Source organism: Petaurus breviceps, unplaced genomic scaffold (genome assembly GCF_028583685.1).
Source record: "Petaurus breviceps papuanus isolate PSGF00001 unplaced genomic scaffold, PetGlider_PUasm1.0 126, whole genome shotgun sequence".
In the NCBI taxonomy this organism is placed as follows: domain Eukaryota; kingdom Metazoa; phylum Chordata; class Mammalia; order Diprotodontia; family Petauridae; genus Petaurus; species Petaurus breviceps.
The window spans coordinates 35,038,214-35,055,074 of NW_027185655.1; the positions used below are offsets into that span (position 1 = coordinate 35,038,214).

General features: G+C 38.9%; 2 protein-coding genes across 3 annotated transcripts in view; one reads left to right on the forward strand and one right to left on the reverse strand.

The window, feature by feature from the left end:
* PAPSS1 (3'-phosphoadenosine 5'-phosphosulfate synthase 1) overlaps positions 1-16,861 on the reverse strand; it is a 524,017-nt gene that overhangs the window by 129,756 nt on the left and 377,400 nt on the right. Inside the window, exon 2 of one of the 2 annotated variants that reach the window (XM_069094871.1) lies at positions 5,255-5,345. The exons of the other annotated variant lie outside the window; for it this stretch is intronic. Within the exon in view, the coding sequence (XP_068950972.1) occupies positions 5,255-5,345 (91 nt within the window). The remainder of the gene's footprint in view (positions 1-5,254; positions 5,346-16,861) is intronic. 2 annotated transcript variants of the gene reach the window in all.
* SGMS2 (sphingomyelin synthase 2) overlaps positions 1-16,861 on the forward strand; it is a 230,334-nt gene that overhangs the window by 3,133 nt on the left and 210,340 nt on the right. The window lies entirely within an intron of this gene.

A 16,861-nucleotide genomic window follows, 5' to 3' on the forward strand; every position in this document is an offset into this window, starting at 1 on the left:
TCTCTCTCTCTCTCTCTCTCTCTCTCTCTCTCTCTCTCTATCTATCTATCTCTATCTCTCTCTGTCTCTGTCTCTGTCTCTGTCTCTCTCTCTCTCTGTCTCTCTCTCTCTCTGAAAGTGGGTAGCGTGTTTCAGCATGAGTCTTTTGGAATTGGGGTGGTTCATTGTGGTGATCAGAGTTATTAAGTCTTTCAAATTTAATAATCCTGGTTCTTCTCACTTCATTTTGCATAATTTCATACAAGTCTTCCCATGTTTTTCTGAAACCGTTCCCTTCATCTTTTCTTCCATTACGACTTAAGTATAACAATTGTCATATAAGAAATGATGAAGGGAAACTAGAAGTATAGCACTAGTGGGAGCATTGTTGTATCAAAGCATATGCCCGCTTTTATAGCCTTTTGGGCATAGTTCCAAATTGTCCTCCAGAATAGCTGGACCAGTTCATAGCTTCACAAACAATGCATTACCTATTCACATCCCCTCCAGCATCTGTTAATTTCCTTTTTTGTCAATTTAGCCCATCTGATAGGTGCCAGGTGGTACTTCAGGGTTGTCTTAATTTGCATTTCTCTATTAATTACTTAGAGAATTTTTTCATGTGACTATTGATATTAATATTAATATTCCTCAGAAAATTGCTGATTCTAATTTTCAAGGAGTTTTTTTTTTGGTAAGGGTTTTATATCTTATTTATCAAGCTGTTCATTCTGTTTTCATAGCTTTTGCCTCTTGTCCCATTCTTTACTGTTCTCATTTGGTTTTTAAAATTATTTTTTCTTATAAACTAAAAGTAAACAAATTAATAAAAACCAAAAAAAAAGAAAAAATAATAAAATCATTTTTGTTCTTTTTTCTTATCTCTTTCTTTAACTCTTTTATGATTCTTGTTGGACTTGTGTCCAAACTGCATTTTTCTTTGAGGCTCTGCTTGTAGATATTTTAATATTATTCTCTTTTGTGTTTATGTCTTGAGCTTCCCTGTCAACATACTAGCTCTTTATACAAAGCTCTTATTTTGTGTGCTCATTTTCCAGCCTACTTCTTAACTTTAGACTTTTGTTTAGACTTCATGCTGGACTCTGAATACTTCTGGGGATAGAGTGATGTTTGGCCTGAGTTTCCATCTTATGTCCTGTTGCTTTCACAGCTCTGGTGAAGGGCCTATGAGCTTTTGGTGCTACCAAGGTGGGGAGATAGAGAGAGAGGTATGCTCAATGGCCTGAGTTCTGCAAGTTCCTGGCCTAGGTCTGGGTCTATTGACTTGTTTCTGGTTGGCAGTTTCCACAGACTGCTGCTACATTCAGCCTGTATTGACACATTTAGAGGCTCTATGTGTTCAAAGGTACTGAATGCCCAGCTCCCCTTTGGTTCTGGAAACTGAACTCTGCTGCTAGGATCAGAGTCAAATTTGCTTCCTGGAATTTGTTCCATGTTCAGTTAAAGCTAGTGCCAATCCTTGCAACAGCTCCTCTTTGTCCTGGATAGGTGACCCAGCACTGGGTGTCAGAATAGCCAAATGCTACCAGTTTTTGCACTCAGCACACGCTCAAGGACACTCTGATTTCTCTTCATGGTGTCCTGTCTTAATCCTCTCTCAGTCCCCCAGTGCTGGAATGCTGCACACCATGGCAGCCAAACCCCCTCTCCAAAGTCCACTGACCTCTTTAACTGTCTCCCTAAGCTACCCCGGACTGAAAAAATGACTTACTATGATATCTCAGTTTTCCAGTAAGAACTCAGTCTCATGTATTCTCTAGACCTTCGTTGAAGAGGTGTGAGAAGACAGCTAGACTCTAATGCTTCCTCCCATTCTGCCATCTTGATTCTGCCCCCTGCCCTTAAGTCTGTCCTTATTCTCCTCATACATTTCAGAAGCACTTGTCAGATCACTTCTTGTCATTTTTTTTCCTTTTTAGTCTTTTTTGGGGGGTCCTAGTCAATCCCAAACAAATTTATAGTAGTTCTATTTACCTCTTGACCACATTACCTTTACTGTAAGGGTCACTTAATCAAGCACACCAACTAAACTCTATTTGATTTTGTCTATAAGGCCTAAACTTGCTTTCTTGCTTCTAGTTGTCCCTTATAATTTTATCACCTGTTCACTTTTTTAGGCTTTGGAGCGTGCCAACCTGGGATTACATTCTCCACATTCTTTCTAAAATTATCCCTCTCACCAGTATAGGCAGTACCCAATTTACCTGAACTCAACATTTTCCCATAGAAAGGAAATGTTCATGGTAAAGGTAATGGTATTACCAGGACAGGCTTATTTCAACCCTAATTTCCTCAAAATTCTGTATAATAAAACCTAATCTGAGGCAATGTTTTTGTGAGTTCATGCCCTGAATCCATAGTCCACAGCTACATCATGGAACCAGGCTCATCTAGATGTGATTTACTGAGAGGAGCCCTGTGGGAAGAATACAGGAGTATGCAGAGGTGAGATCCTAGGTATCAGGGAAGAATGTGCCTAAGGGTGTTTGTGGAGAGGAAAAGGGAGTGAGCTGTTAAGACATCAGAATAAACTTTCTCTCCTCCTTCCCTTCTAGGGCTGCACAAAGTCTTTTCAGAAATAGTGAAGTTATGGCAAGGGTGTGTCTAAGGCATTGGAAGTATCCCCAACTGTGGAAAAGGAAGGTATGGAAAACCTGCAGCAGAAGCAAGAGGGATAGAATAGGAGTTTTGGTTTTTGTGAACAAAGGAAGCCAGAATGTAAAAGACTAGCTGTATTTCCCCCTTGGGGCAGGTCTGTGACCCACTTAATGACAATTGTTTGGGCCCTCCTAGCTCAGAGTGAGTGTCTGCAGTGACTGTTTCTCTTTTGGCCAGCAACCCTGAGGGTTGTTGTTTTTTGTTGTTTGTTTGTTTGTTTTTAATTAAAGAATCGGTCCATTGACCCACTTCTTTAAGAGGCCAATTCACTAATCCGGGAGTTTCCTCACTTAAAGTAAGAATCTGAAAAGGCTTAGTGTAAAAGGGTCTGGGTCTCCCATTGCATCCTGGACCATCTCCAGTCATCTGGATGAATATCTGGCCACTGGACCCAGATGACTGGAGGAGAAAATGAGGCTGGTGACCTTGCACAGCCCTCAAATCTAAGTCAGCTGCAAGTCATGTCATCATTTCCCTGATGTCACAGTCCTCTTGGAAAACAAAGGACCAACACAACACGTCAGCAAGAATGCTGACTCTGGAGTCAGGAAGACTCATCTTCTAATATGGAAAATATGTGGTAGATGATACTACAGGGGAAAAAAAAGGCGGAATGTCCTGAAGAATTCCCATTGTCTCTTCACTGAAGATGAGTTTAATTTAGATTTGCTTGTGTGTAGCATGTAACTGAGCCAATATTGGAACCCCTTTTCTCCAATTCCAAATCTAGGCCTCCCTTTACTTAAGCAAAGCTTCCAACACATCTTGAGTTTATAATCTACAGTAAGACCTTGGTCTTTTTTTTCCTATGTGAATTGATGTTCCCTACATGAACTAATCAGTAAAGATTTAATAAGTATATCCTGTATATGGAACACTGTACAAGACACTGTAGGGAATTAAAAAGGTTAGACAAGACATGATTCCTGTCTTATGTAAGAAAAGACACAAAACTGGATAACTATAACATATAATGCATGATCCTTGCCTTTGAAAGGTTCAAGATAAAGTACATATGAAGTGTAGAGAGAACCTAAGAAAACTTTTTGAAAAAGATTGAGGTGGAGCTCAAGAAATAAGACAGGAATTCAGTAGGTGAAAGGAGGAAGATGTTCTAAGTATGAAACCATACTTAGCATCTTAGATGATGCTACAGGGGGGAAAAAAAAGGCAGAACATCCTGAGGAATTCCCATTGCCACTTCACTGAAGATGAAAGTGTCTTTCTTACCCAGTGCTGAATACATAGGATAGAGATTAAACCTATAATTTCATTACTTCAAGGAACTCCCAAGCAAGAAAACTTTTATGTCCAAGCAAGTTGGAGGCTTCTGGTCAATTCATAGAATTTCACTCTTAGAGAGTTGCCTAGAGCATTGAGAAGTTAAGTGACTGGGTCACATAGCCAGTGGCGAGACTGCACTCCAGTCTCCCAGGCTCCTAGGTCTAATTACCACACTACTTCAGATGAATCTCTGAAATCCTTGTTGAATTAGTGAATTCTTGTAGCCAGCTTGGGCACATTCCAGTGCAGGAGGTAAATGAGAATGAGGACATTTTTTAAGTAGTAGTGTTTTGGGGGAATCAGACAGACATATACTAGTGAAATTTTAATTTCACATATAAAAATAGTACAATATCGACCAGTTTAGACAATAGAAACCGAGCTTATATACTGTACTCAGATCCTTGTGACAAGGTACCAATAGAATGCAGTGTACAGGGAAATCGATCCAGTGAGACAGTAATAATACTTAAGATGAATGCAATCTTTGGAACCTATACAATTTTTGTGGGCTTGGTAATTTTTGAAAACTATTTCCAAAGCTGAATTAAATCACACTATGTTTTTTATGTATCCACAAGCACCTGGACTTAATCTGACCACTTCCATGGCCATAATACTACTGACTGTTATACAGGTGTGCCTCAGTTGAAGAAAAACTGATAGATAAAAATCCAAATTTATAAAACAGATAAATTATGAGATTATTATTAGAATAACTTTAAGAAGTAAAATCCCTTGGTGCATTTAAAGTACATTTTTTGTTTTTTGTTTTTTAATGTGGTACAAAAATGTTTCAAGAATAAACCTGTTACTTAAGATCTCTAGTGGCCATGCATGGACTTTTCAACTCAAGAATGGGTTTATTTCTCTCTCTCTTTTTTTTTGGAGACAGCATGTTATAAGTGAAAGAGAACTATCGTTTTTTTAATCAACCTTCAGACACTACCTGTATGTCAAATATATGACCTTGTGAGTTCTCTAAAATGAGAAATTGGACTAAATGACCTCCAAGGTCCCTTCCCACTTTAGCCAGATGATCTTATCATCTAAATAAGACATAGTACCTTGAAAGTGACAAAGAACATTCTGAGGGAAAAGCAAATCAGATTATTGTGAATAAAGATTTACCACATTCCCCTAAGTGTCACCAGAAGTTCCAGAAAGAGGCATTCTTACAAATGGAATCTAGCTAGGGTTTTATGCCATCAGGGGCTATTAAAACACTAACAACATCCGGAACCAGACCTGTTGCTAATGTCACATGCGCAGAAGTTCTTGGGAATTTGGGAAGATCAGTCCTTATTCTTACCAAGGAAAGATATGGTAGAAGGCCACATTTATATGTCTCATGGAGCCCAACTGGAGTAAAGTTTTCAGAGGATTCTGTGGGAGGTTGAAATCTAAGGAAAAAATAATATTAAAAGGAGTCCATTAGTAGATACAAAGGCTACTAGATGAGCAGGAAATTTGACAACACACTAAGAGACCAACTTTCTAGGGTGAAGACATTTTCTAATTTCATGGCAAAGACATGGAGTGATTTGGCATTTCTTTCTTCAGTTCATTTTACAATGAGGAACTGAGGCAAACAGTGATTTGCCCAGGGTCATACAGCTGGTAAGTATCTGAGGTCAGAATTTAACTCAAGAAAATGAATCTTCCAGATCAGTGCCCTATCCACTTCTCCACCTAGCTGCAAAGAATTTTACATAGATTATTTCACTTGATCCTCACAACAACCCCAAGGAGGGAGGTGCTATTATTATCTCCACTTTACTGAGGCTGATAGAGGTTAAAAGACTAGCCCAGGGTCATACCACTAGTAAGTGGTTAAGACAGGATTTGAATCAGGGTCTTCCTGACTTTAAAGCTGGCAACATCTTCCCTGAATTAAATATAGGCACACAAATACATAAAAATGTATATTAAGCTGGGGTCTCAGTAAATGTTTATTACTTTTTTAAAATTAAATTTTATGATTATTTTTAGTTTATATCATTTATTTCCACAAGATTTTGAGTTACAAATTTTCTCCCCCTCTTTCTCCCACCCAACCCCCCCAAAACATTGATCCCACTGTATACCCCCCCAATCTGCTCTCTTCTATATCCTCCTCTTCCCCCCTCCAACTTTCCGGTAGGGCAAGATGGATCTCCATACCCCAGTGCCTGTATATATTATTTCCCAGTTGCATGTAAAATAATAATAAAAATATTTTTTTTTAACATGTGGTTTTAAAACTTTGAATTCCAGATTCCTTCCCTTCCTCCCTAGTCACCCACCCTTACTGGGAAAATGAGCAATTCAATATAGGCTATACATGTGTAGCTATGCTAAACATTTCTGTAATGGATATATTGTAAAAGACTAACTATATTTCCCTCCATCCTATCCTGCCACCCACCTTGTTCTATTCTCTACTTTGACCCTGTCCCTTTTCAAAAGTGTGTGCTTCTAACTACCCTCCCCCCCCACCTGCCCTCCCCTCCATCATCCCCCCTCTCATCCCCTTCCCCCCTACTCTCCTGTAGGGTGAGATACCCTATTTAATATGTATGTCGTTCCCTTCCTAAGCCAAGTTCAATGAGAGTAAGGTTGACCCATTCCCTTTTGCCTTCCTGTTCTTCCTCTCCATTGTAACAGTTTTTCCTTGCCTCTTTTATATGAGATAATTTACCCCATTCTGTCTCTCCCCATCTCCTCTCATTATATTCCTTCTCTCCTCTTAATTTCACCTTTTAAATATCATCCCTTCCTATTCAATTGGTCCTGTGCCCTCTGTCTATATATATACACCTGTACACATATATACACACACATATATATTCATGCACCCATATACCCTCCTATATAGACATATATATGTATGTACACACACACACACACATATATATATATACATATTTATATTCCCTTCAACTATTCTCATACTGAGAAAAGTTTCATAAGTTACAATTATCGTTTTTCCATGTAGGAATGTTAACAGTTCAACTTTGATAAGTTCCTTATGATTTATTTTCTCTGTTTACCTTCTCATGCTTCTCTTACTTCTTGTATCTGAATGCCAAATTTTCTATGCGACTCTGGTTTTTTCATCAAGAATGCTTGAAAATTCTCTATTTCATTGAATGACCATATTTTCCCCTGAAATATGATACTCAGTTTTGCTGGGTAGGTGATTCTTGGTTTTAATCCCAGTTCCTTTGACCTCCAGAATATCATATTCCAAGCACTTTGATCACTCAATGTAGAAGCTGCCAGATCCTGTGTTATCCTGATTGTGTTTCCACAATATTCAAGTTGTTTCTTCTTGGCTGTTTGTAATATTTTCTCCTTGATCTGGGAACTCCAGAACATGGCTATAAGATTCCTAGGAGTTTTCTTTTTGGGATCTTTTTCAAGAGGTGATTGGTGGATTCTTTCAACCTCTGTTTTATTCTCTGGTTCTAAAACATCAGGGCAATTTTCCTTGAGAATTTCTTGAAGAATGATTTCTAGATTCTTTTCTTGATCATGGCTTTCAGGTAGTCCAATAATTTTTAAATTATCTCTCCTGGCTCTATTTTCCAGGTCAGTGGTTTTTCCAATTAGATATTTCACATTGCCTTCTATTTTTTTTCATTTGTTTGGATCTGTTTAATAGTATCTTGATTCCTCATAAAGTAACTAGCTTCTATTTGCTCCAATCTAATTCTTGAAGAAATTATTCTCTTCAGTGAGCTTTTGAGATTCTTTTTCCATCTGGCAAATTTGGCTTTTTAAGGCATTCTTCTTCTCATTGCCTTTTTGAGCCTCTTTTGCCATTTGAGTTAGTCTATTTTTTAAGGTGTTATTTTCTTCAATCAGGTTGTTGACTCTCTTTTCATGATTTTCTTGCATCATTCTCATTTCTCTTACCAATTTTTCCTCCACTTCTCTTGTTTGGTTTTCAAAATCCTTCTTAAGCTCCTCTATGGCCTATAACCAGCTCATATTTTTCTTGGAAGGTTTTGGTGCAGATTTCATTGTCTTCCTCCTGTTCCATGCTTTGATCTTTTTTGTCCCCAAAATAGCAATCTAAAGTTGGATTGCTGTGCTTGCTTTGCTTCCTTTGCTTGCTCATGTTGCTACTAATTACTTGATTTTCCACAGTAGAATCTGCTTCCAGAGAGGAGAGCTTTGTCCCAAATTGCTGGGTTTTTTGCAGCTGCCAGAGCTATTAGTTGGGTGCCCTCTCTGAAGCCTCCACAGTCTCTGGCACCTGGTCACACACCCCAGGACCTCCATCCTAGACAGCAATCCAGATCCAAGCAGGTTAAAGCAAGCGCCATTACCCCTCAGAATGGTCGCTTGGTCCCCCTACAATCTGCAGGCCAGGAGCTCTAAAGCAGTTGCCAGGCCTCAGCCTCTTCTCCCTCCAAGGGGCAGAGGCCAGATCACACTCCCGGACCCCTTATTCCCAAAGTCCACACTGATTTCTCACTTTGTCTTCATCATTTATGGGTTGATAATTCTGGAAACCGTCACAGCTGCTGGTGATCCACTCTCTCGGAAGTCCCTCCAGTCACACTGGTTGGGGTCGCCCTGAGGCTAAAACTGTGGACTCATGGTGGGGTTGGGCTCTGCTCCCAGCACCTGCAGTGGACCCTTCCTGTCTGCCTGCCGGGCTGCCTTCAGTGGGAGATTTGTTTCTCTCTGTCACTTTGTGGGTTCTATAGCTCTAAAGTTTGTTTAAAGTCATATTTTATAGGTATTTGAGGTGGTTGTGGGGGAAGCACACAGAGTTTTCCTGCTTCTATGCCACCATCTTGGTTCCGCCCCCCTCATCACTTTCTTAAGACTAGATAATCAACAAAACAATAAATCAAGCCCAGATGCCTAACATTTGTTGATTTCCAAGGTATAAATGCTTACGTTGAACATTTAACAAATGGCTCTGTCTTGAGCCCGCTCCAAAATGACATCAGGGCAAAAATATTTGCATCTGTTATGATTGATGTCTCAAAATGGTGACCCACAAGGAAAATAGTGAAACAGAATAATCACGCAGGATGCAGGGATAGAGCGATGCCATCTGCAAAGCCTATTTTCAGGATATGACAAATGAGGAGTTCCACAGAGTCAGCAGTGGTGGATTTGTTATCATTGCCCCCCGAAATCATGCTGGTCTCTGCACTGATCAGAGTTCTTAAGTCTTTCATTGTCATTGTTGTTATGATATAAATTGTTCTCTTGGTTCTGCTCACTTCACTCAGAATCTGTTCTTACAAGCCTTCCTAGGGTTTTCTCAAACAATCCCCATTATCATTTCTTATATAATTATACTATAATTCCTTACTTAATACACCATAATTTTTTTTCATTTATTCCTCTATTGAAGAGCATCCCTGTAATTTCTAATTTGGGGCCCCTACAAAAAGAGCTACTATAAATATTTTTTTACATTTGGATCCTTTTGGAGAAGGGCAGATTTACATATGAGTAGAGTAATGGATCATTTTCCAAAATCTGCCTATGATTTTGTTTGGAGGGGGAAGAGGGCAGTTCTGGGCCTGAGATTCCATCAATGTGAAGAACTCCTGATGTGAGAATTCCATCCACTGGTACAGATCAGAAATTCATCTCTAACTTATGGCACTAAAGTTAAGTGACTTACCCATGGTCAAATATGCCCCTTGTGAGACCACCCAATGAGCACAGTGCTATTTAATTATTATTTATTAAGCATCTGTTTTGTTCCTGTTCCTGTTATTGATAACAAAAACCATATTACTTTGTCCCAGATCTTGAGCTACAATCATTGGAAAGACATGATACATATGTACAAAAACCAGTTAGAAGACAATAGAAATACCAAGGTTCAGAATGAATGATGCAGTTATCAGATACTATGGGAAATCAGAAAGGGCAGATATCAGATTAGGGGAGAATTCCTGAGGAAGGTCTTATGGACCAGGTAGAGCTTAAAATGAAACCTTAAAGGTTATGTTGTAACATGAAAATAAAATAGATTGAATTAATTTTTCTTAAAAGATATGTTCAGTTAGGTATCAAGGACACTCTAGGTGAAAACAGCAACATGATCAGAGATACCAATAAGCATGGTTAATTTGGGGGACAACAAAAGAAGCAGAAACTGTAAAGAAAATGTGATTTAGAGTAGTGAGAATAAAATAAATAATAAAACTGAATAAAGAAGGCATAGCCCACGGGTCGGCTAGGTGGTTCAGTGAATAGAACACTGGCCCTGAAGTCAGGAGGACCTGAGTTCAAATCTAGCCTCAGACACTTAACACTCACTAGCCAAGTGACCTTGGGCAAGTCCCCTAACCCCAACTGCCCTGCCTTCCCCCCTCCAAAAAGCAAAAAAGAAAAAGAAAAGAAAAGAAAATTAAGAAGGTATAGCCCAGTTATTGAGAGCTTTAGATGCTAGGCATAGAATTTTGACCATGCTTTCATATGCAAACAGTGATACAAGCTTTTTTTTTTTTTAAACAAGTTCTTTGGGAGAAGAACTAAAGAAATTTTAAAAATACCTGACTTCTACCTTTAAATAGATATACTTCTACCTACACTACACAAAAGTTGATTCTTTTGTTTTTATTTCAAACTTACAACCAGGGCCAACCTTATAAGGGAGCCACCAAGATGATGTTATTTTAGGGGCCATGCCCCAAATACATTGCGGCCAGCTAGGCAGCATAGTACAACAGAAAAAACACAGAACTTGGAGTCACAGGACCTGAATTCAAATCCCAGCTCTGATACTTAGTCCTTGTGTGACCTTGAGCAAGTCTTGGGGCCTTCATTTCCTTGCTTGTGAATAAAGATTAAAGTGGCTACAAACGGTGCCCTAAGGGTTAATAGTAAGGGTTACTTTCCCATGCCCCCTTAGGGGATTCGAGGATCATTGAGTAGCCCATCCTGTAGCTTGAGGGTGTCTTAATGCCCTTTTCCCCTTATCTTGAAATAACATACAACTTGAATTGCTTTTGTCCCCCTTATCCTAGGTTCCCTTTACTGTTATTCATCTTCTCCATCATCCTGTGTCATGACAACTTTTGCTTATCTTGCAATCAACCACCTTCCTCCTCTTGTTTATACTTATCCTGTCCCTAAATCTCCAACTGCCATAAGAAACTCTAAAAATCACATCATCATCCTGAACATCTCTGTATAAGCACAATTCCCCCAAATATCGGGGTCTCAACTTTCTTGCTAAGGAGGCTTATGATGCATTTTCATGTAAAATAAAAGGCTCCCACTGGCTAAAAGAGAAGGTCTAAATGAATTCTTTCACATTTGAACCAGCTCTCCCCAACCAACTGGCAGCTCAAAAAGATGGCCTCAGAGATCTAAACATATGATCCTGCAGAAATTTGTTTAACCAAGACTAAAACAATGCTACAATTAGTGACAAAGTTTGAAAGGCATCACAGCTGAGAGATGACATTAACTTCAATTCACATTATGGTATAAATACTTGTATCAGAATCTTTGTTGGCAGCAGACTTGGATGAAGTTGGAGTTGGGATTAATCAGAAGAGTACCTCAAATCAGGTCATATGTATACACACACACACACACACACACACACACATATATATATATATATATCCAAGTCAAATATGCATTTGCATATGCACTGCTCATGACTATACTTCACCCAAATATTTCAGAAACCACTAACTCTTCAAATTTGGGGCTGCCCCCACCTGTTAACAAGAACCACTCAGACCCAGAGAAACTTTCTCATTTAAATACTGATGAACCAGGGCTCATCACAAAAATCCAAAGTTATCCCTTACTGGGTAACTTCACAATTTTGTATGTCAGAGGAGATTTGTGTTCCATGGAGATAATTACATCAACAAAATGTAATCTCCTTGAGAGCATAGACTTTGCATGTTTTTTTTTTCATCTTTATATACCCAACCTAGCACAGTATAGGAAATGTTTTGAATTAAATCCTGAGAGTTGAGTAACAAAAATTGCAAAAGCATGTATCTTCCACTAGGGGGAGCGATGTGAACAAAGAATATTAAAATCACTGGACAAAGCGCTTTTAAAAAGTCACCTAGGTAAAATAGTATATTTTAAAGTCAGTATTTTTATTGAATTATTTCAATTGCTATACATAGATAGTATCTTGAGTTAGAAAGTTCTGCACCTCCAAGTACCAAGGATTTATTAAATCTAACCCCAATCCTTGCTAAGCCAATCAATCCTCTCTTCTCCCTCACTTAGCATGTGAGTTCCTAGAGTAGAGGGATCATATTTTAGTCTTTCTTTGTATTTTCAGTGCTTAACACAGTGCCCTGCACATAGTAAATACTTAAATAATTGTCGGCTGATTTTCTTATCTAATTACACTGTAGTGGTCCTACCCAAAGGTGATCAGAGGTAATCAAACCCAACAGCCTGATTTTTTGGGGGGGTGGAAGGAATGCTAAGGGAGGATGAGGACGTTACACTAGCTCATTAGAGAGGTAATAAAGCCAACGTGATAGTTTTCATCCAAGTATAAATCAGTGAACTTCACCTTGGCCTACACAGCATCCCAATCCTGGCCAGTCAGAATTCCATTCCATTCATCCCAAGAGAACTCAGGCTAAAAAAGGGTGTGGATGGATTTATACAATTCCAGGTGGCATACACACTAATAATACAAGAGACAGCATGACCTAATAGACAGAAATCCAGCCTGGAAGCCCTAGCCCTGAAGATAGAGGACCTGGGTACAATCCTGCTTCTGATACTTAATACCTATATGACCTTGGATGAGTCACTTAACCTCCGTTGGCCTTACTTATAAAATGAGAAGGTTGAATTAGACGACCACTAAGGTCCCTTCCAATGACCCATCCTAGCTGTGTGACCCTGGGGGAGTCTTATTTAACCATCTTCCTGCCCTACATTTCACCCAACTGTTTTAGAACCACTAACTCTTCAAATTTGGGACTGCCCCCACCTGTTCACAAGAACCACTCAGACAGAGAGAAACTATCTTATTTAACATTGATGAACCAGGGCTTGTCACAAGAATCCAAAGTTAGCCGTCATTGGAGTTTATAAATTGTAGAGAAGTTGCTAACCTACATTGGTAGAGAGAGTTTCCTTACATAGGAATTCCATTTACTCATGAAATTATAAGTCCAGTCCTGTATCTTAACATCCAGAGGGCAAATCTACAGTGTCATCTTCATGTACATATATATATATATATGTATACACACATACATACAAGATATATGTATACACACATATATACCCATACAAACACAGATATATATACATACATACACAGATATACAAACGTACACATATACACACAGAAATATATATACACAGATATATATGTATACACATGTGTATATACATATATACACCTATGTGTGTGTATACAAAATATATATATATATGATAGCGGTAATGTAATATGTACTATAAGTCAGGACAATGACAAAAGGAAATTCTTTTTATTAGAACACACCCTAAAATAAATTATCTAAACAGATAATAACAAACGGCCACAAAAATCAAACTTCACACATAAAAGCAAACATATCATTGGTTTTCTTTGTTCAGTCATTTTCAGTCATGTCTGAGTCTTTGTGACCCCAATTTGGGCCTTTCTTGGCAAATATACTGGAGCGGTTTGCCATTTCCTTCTCCATTTCGTTTTACAGATGAGCAAACTGAGGAAAACAGGATTAAGTGACTTGCCCAGGGTCACACAGCTGGTAAGATTTGACCTCAGGAAGATGAGTCTTCCTGACTCCAAGCCTGTATTACCCCTAACTGCCCCTTCTTTTTCTGCTAACCCTTAAATACTCAAATTCAAATACATTTTTCCCCAGGTCTGAAAACAACAGCTCCTAAATCCTGTTTACATGTATCTGGCTCACTACATGAGGTTAGGACCCAGAAACCTCACCTCTTCTCAAAGTAATCCTTTCTTCTCAAAGCTAAAAGCTGTATGTCCCCTGATTGGTCTGGTATTGTGACATCATAACTCTGGCTCTTCTCCATAACCTGTGGCCTTTTTTTGTGGATATAATCAGACAGGTCTGAAGGAGACAGAATAGCCAAACAGAACAAATGTGGGCCTTGGAGTCAAAAGACCTGAGTTCTAGTCTCAGCTCCACCATTTATTAGCTGTGTGGCCTTGAACAAGGTCCTAACCTCTCTGGGCCTCAATATCCTCATCTATAAAATGGAGGGGTTGGACTAGATCAGGACTTCTTAACTTTGTATCATGAACCCATCTACCCCTGTCCCTGCAGTCTGGTGAAGCCTATGGACCCTTTCTTAGAGTAATATTTTTTTTAAATTTTTAAATAATTGAGGAAATATTAAGTTTCAGGTAGAGGTTAGTGAAGAAGTATTTTTTTTTTCCTCATTCAAGTTCATAGACCCCTGAAATTTATCCCAGGACCCCTTGTTAAGGGGAAGGGTCTGTAGGCCCTAGGTTAAGAGAAGCCCTGGGATTATCAGGGGTAGAGAATCTGAGGCCTTCAAGGCTATTTGTGGCCTTCTAGGGCCTTGGGTATGATCTTTTGACTGAGTCCAAGTTTTGCAGAACAAATCCTTTTATCAAAGTGATTTGTTCTGTGAAGTTTGTATTCAGTCAAAGGACTGCACTTGAGGATCTAGAGGGCCACATGTGTCCTTGAGGCCACAGGTTCCCTACCCCAGGAGATGAACTCAGAAGCCCCTTTTAGTTCTGACTCTAGGATTCTTCTACCTAAGTATCTTTTAAAAATGATTTTTACCTTTTAAAAATGGTTTTCATAGCTTTATCATGTTGTTGTTGTATTAATGTGGAATGGAAAACTTCCAGTATGGAAACTGCATCCCCTGTTGCAAATCAGAAATTCTTCTGCAACTTTGCCTGAGACACTGAGAAGTTAAGTGATTGACCCACAGTCATGTGGCCAGCATATGTCAGAGGCAGCTGGCCTTCCACACCTCTGTCCCTTCATGGTAGCTCTACCATACACTAACAGGTGGACATGAGGTCACAACCACACAGGTTGGGCTAGTTCCCCAATTTTTCCTGGGGTGGCCTTATTTTTTAATAATCTACACTATACTCTTCCAGCTTCCCAGTTGCCCATTCTATCCCAGACAGTAGAGGAAAAAAAATGAAATCACTCCTTCCGCCATCCCTATCTTCCTCATGAAGTTTTTAGCTCAAGGATCAGTCATAGCCTGAAGAACCAATCATTCACCTGAAGCCAGAGGCATCTAAACATTCTGGGAAGTCGTTTTCTGCAGCAATTTGTAGGTCTCTTGTGATTTCGGGAGGAGGTTCAAGTACTGTTCCTTTCCTAGTACCTTGTACTTTTTCAAGGTCTCAGAAAAAGTCTACTGGGCACAATTCACAAACAAACTGGAAATTAACATTCTTCTAAACTTCCAAGTATAAAGTTGTAAAACTCAACAAGATATATTGTTTTGTAAAATTCTCAGAGATCACCCACCCCCCTTGGTTTCAAATGTCTCTCCCAACCTAAAAGCAATAAAGACAAGGAAACAGAAAGGAAATAAGCCTTCCCATATCAAAAGGAAAGTCTAGTCCCTCTGAGCTCCCAGAACTGTGGGGCACCCATCACATGGATTAGATTTAGGCTTGACTGAACTCTTCTGGGATTTGCTTTACTATGGGCAATCCAAATGCATATCCTAGATCTGTTCACATGTAGGGCATACCAAATGTCTCCAGTCATTCATTTCACAAATAAGGTTACTCCACTACAGGTCCAGACTTAAATTTCCTCTGAGTCCCTGTACCATAAGACACCTCCAATCTCCCAAAGGATCCCTGCTAACACATTAGGGCAATTCAAATGGAGTTTATAATTCCTTCTCAAGGTAAGAGGAAAGCTAATTCAAAAAGGACCCAAAAAACTATTGGGCAATTCAAAGAATATTATGCAGCTTGGTTTCATTACTCAATGCATGTAGGACAGCCAGCAAACTTATCTTATGGACATTCCATGTGGATTTCAGAAAAGTAACCAGGATTCATATCACAAATATGAAAAGCAGTACAGGTTTTGCTTAAAAGAAAAAATAACTTTTATGATGTCTCATAGATCCCAAACAAACTACTAGGCACCATCATCTTAAGGATTCACAATCTACAATATTCACATTAACTTCCATATTCATAGAGGCATGCTAATGAAGTGGATATTAGTACATAAGTAATCAGACAAGCAAAAGTTATCTTTATTTTATAAAAGATGTCTGTGGGGGTTTTTTGAAGATACATGTTTACATGTATATTTTCCTGTGTCATTTGACAACCTGTGGATTTTGCATGTGGATTTTATATATGTTAATGATTATATATACATGCACCATGTGTACATACATGTGTGTGATATTAGCTCACATTTATGTAGCTCTTTAAGGTTTACAAAGCGCTTTTCTTGTAACAACTTTGTGAGATCAGTGGTGCAAAAAGCAATATCCCTATTTTCTTTCTTTTAAGCAAAAGTTATCTCAAGGGAACTGGTCTGACTGGTAAGGAAATACATTATAAAACAGACTAATTACAGTCCAAAACAAAAGAGGAACAAATGCTAATTTTTCTCTAGTAAGATCCCTGCAAATTAGCGTATCCAGGAACAAGAACTCTAGGTGGAGAATCTTCTTTCCAATGAGTCTTTGCAAATCCAAAAAAACCCTCAAATTATCCCAGATGAAACCCTCAAAGGGCACTGTATCAGATGATGGGTGTAACTCCTCCATTCAGGTTCTGAAGGGTTGGGGCTTCTAGTATCATTGCTCAGGAATTTCCATGGTACACATCCCATTGACAATCAGTCAGACTTATTAACTTTTTGAAATGTATCTTACTAAGAAACAGTAGTGGGGACAGTAGTTACAAAAAAACATTTCCTCAGGGCAGCTAGGTGGTGCGGTG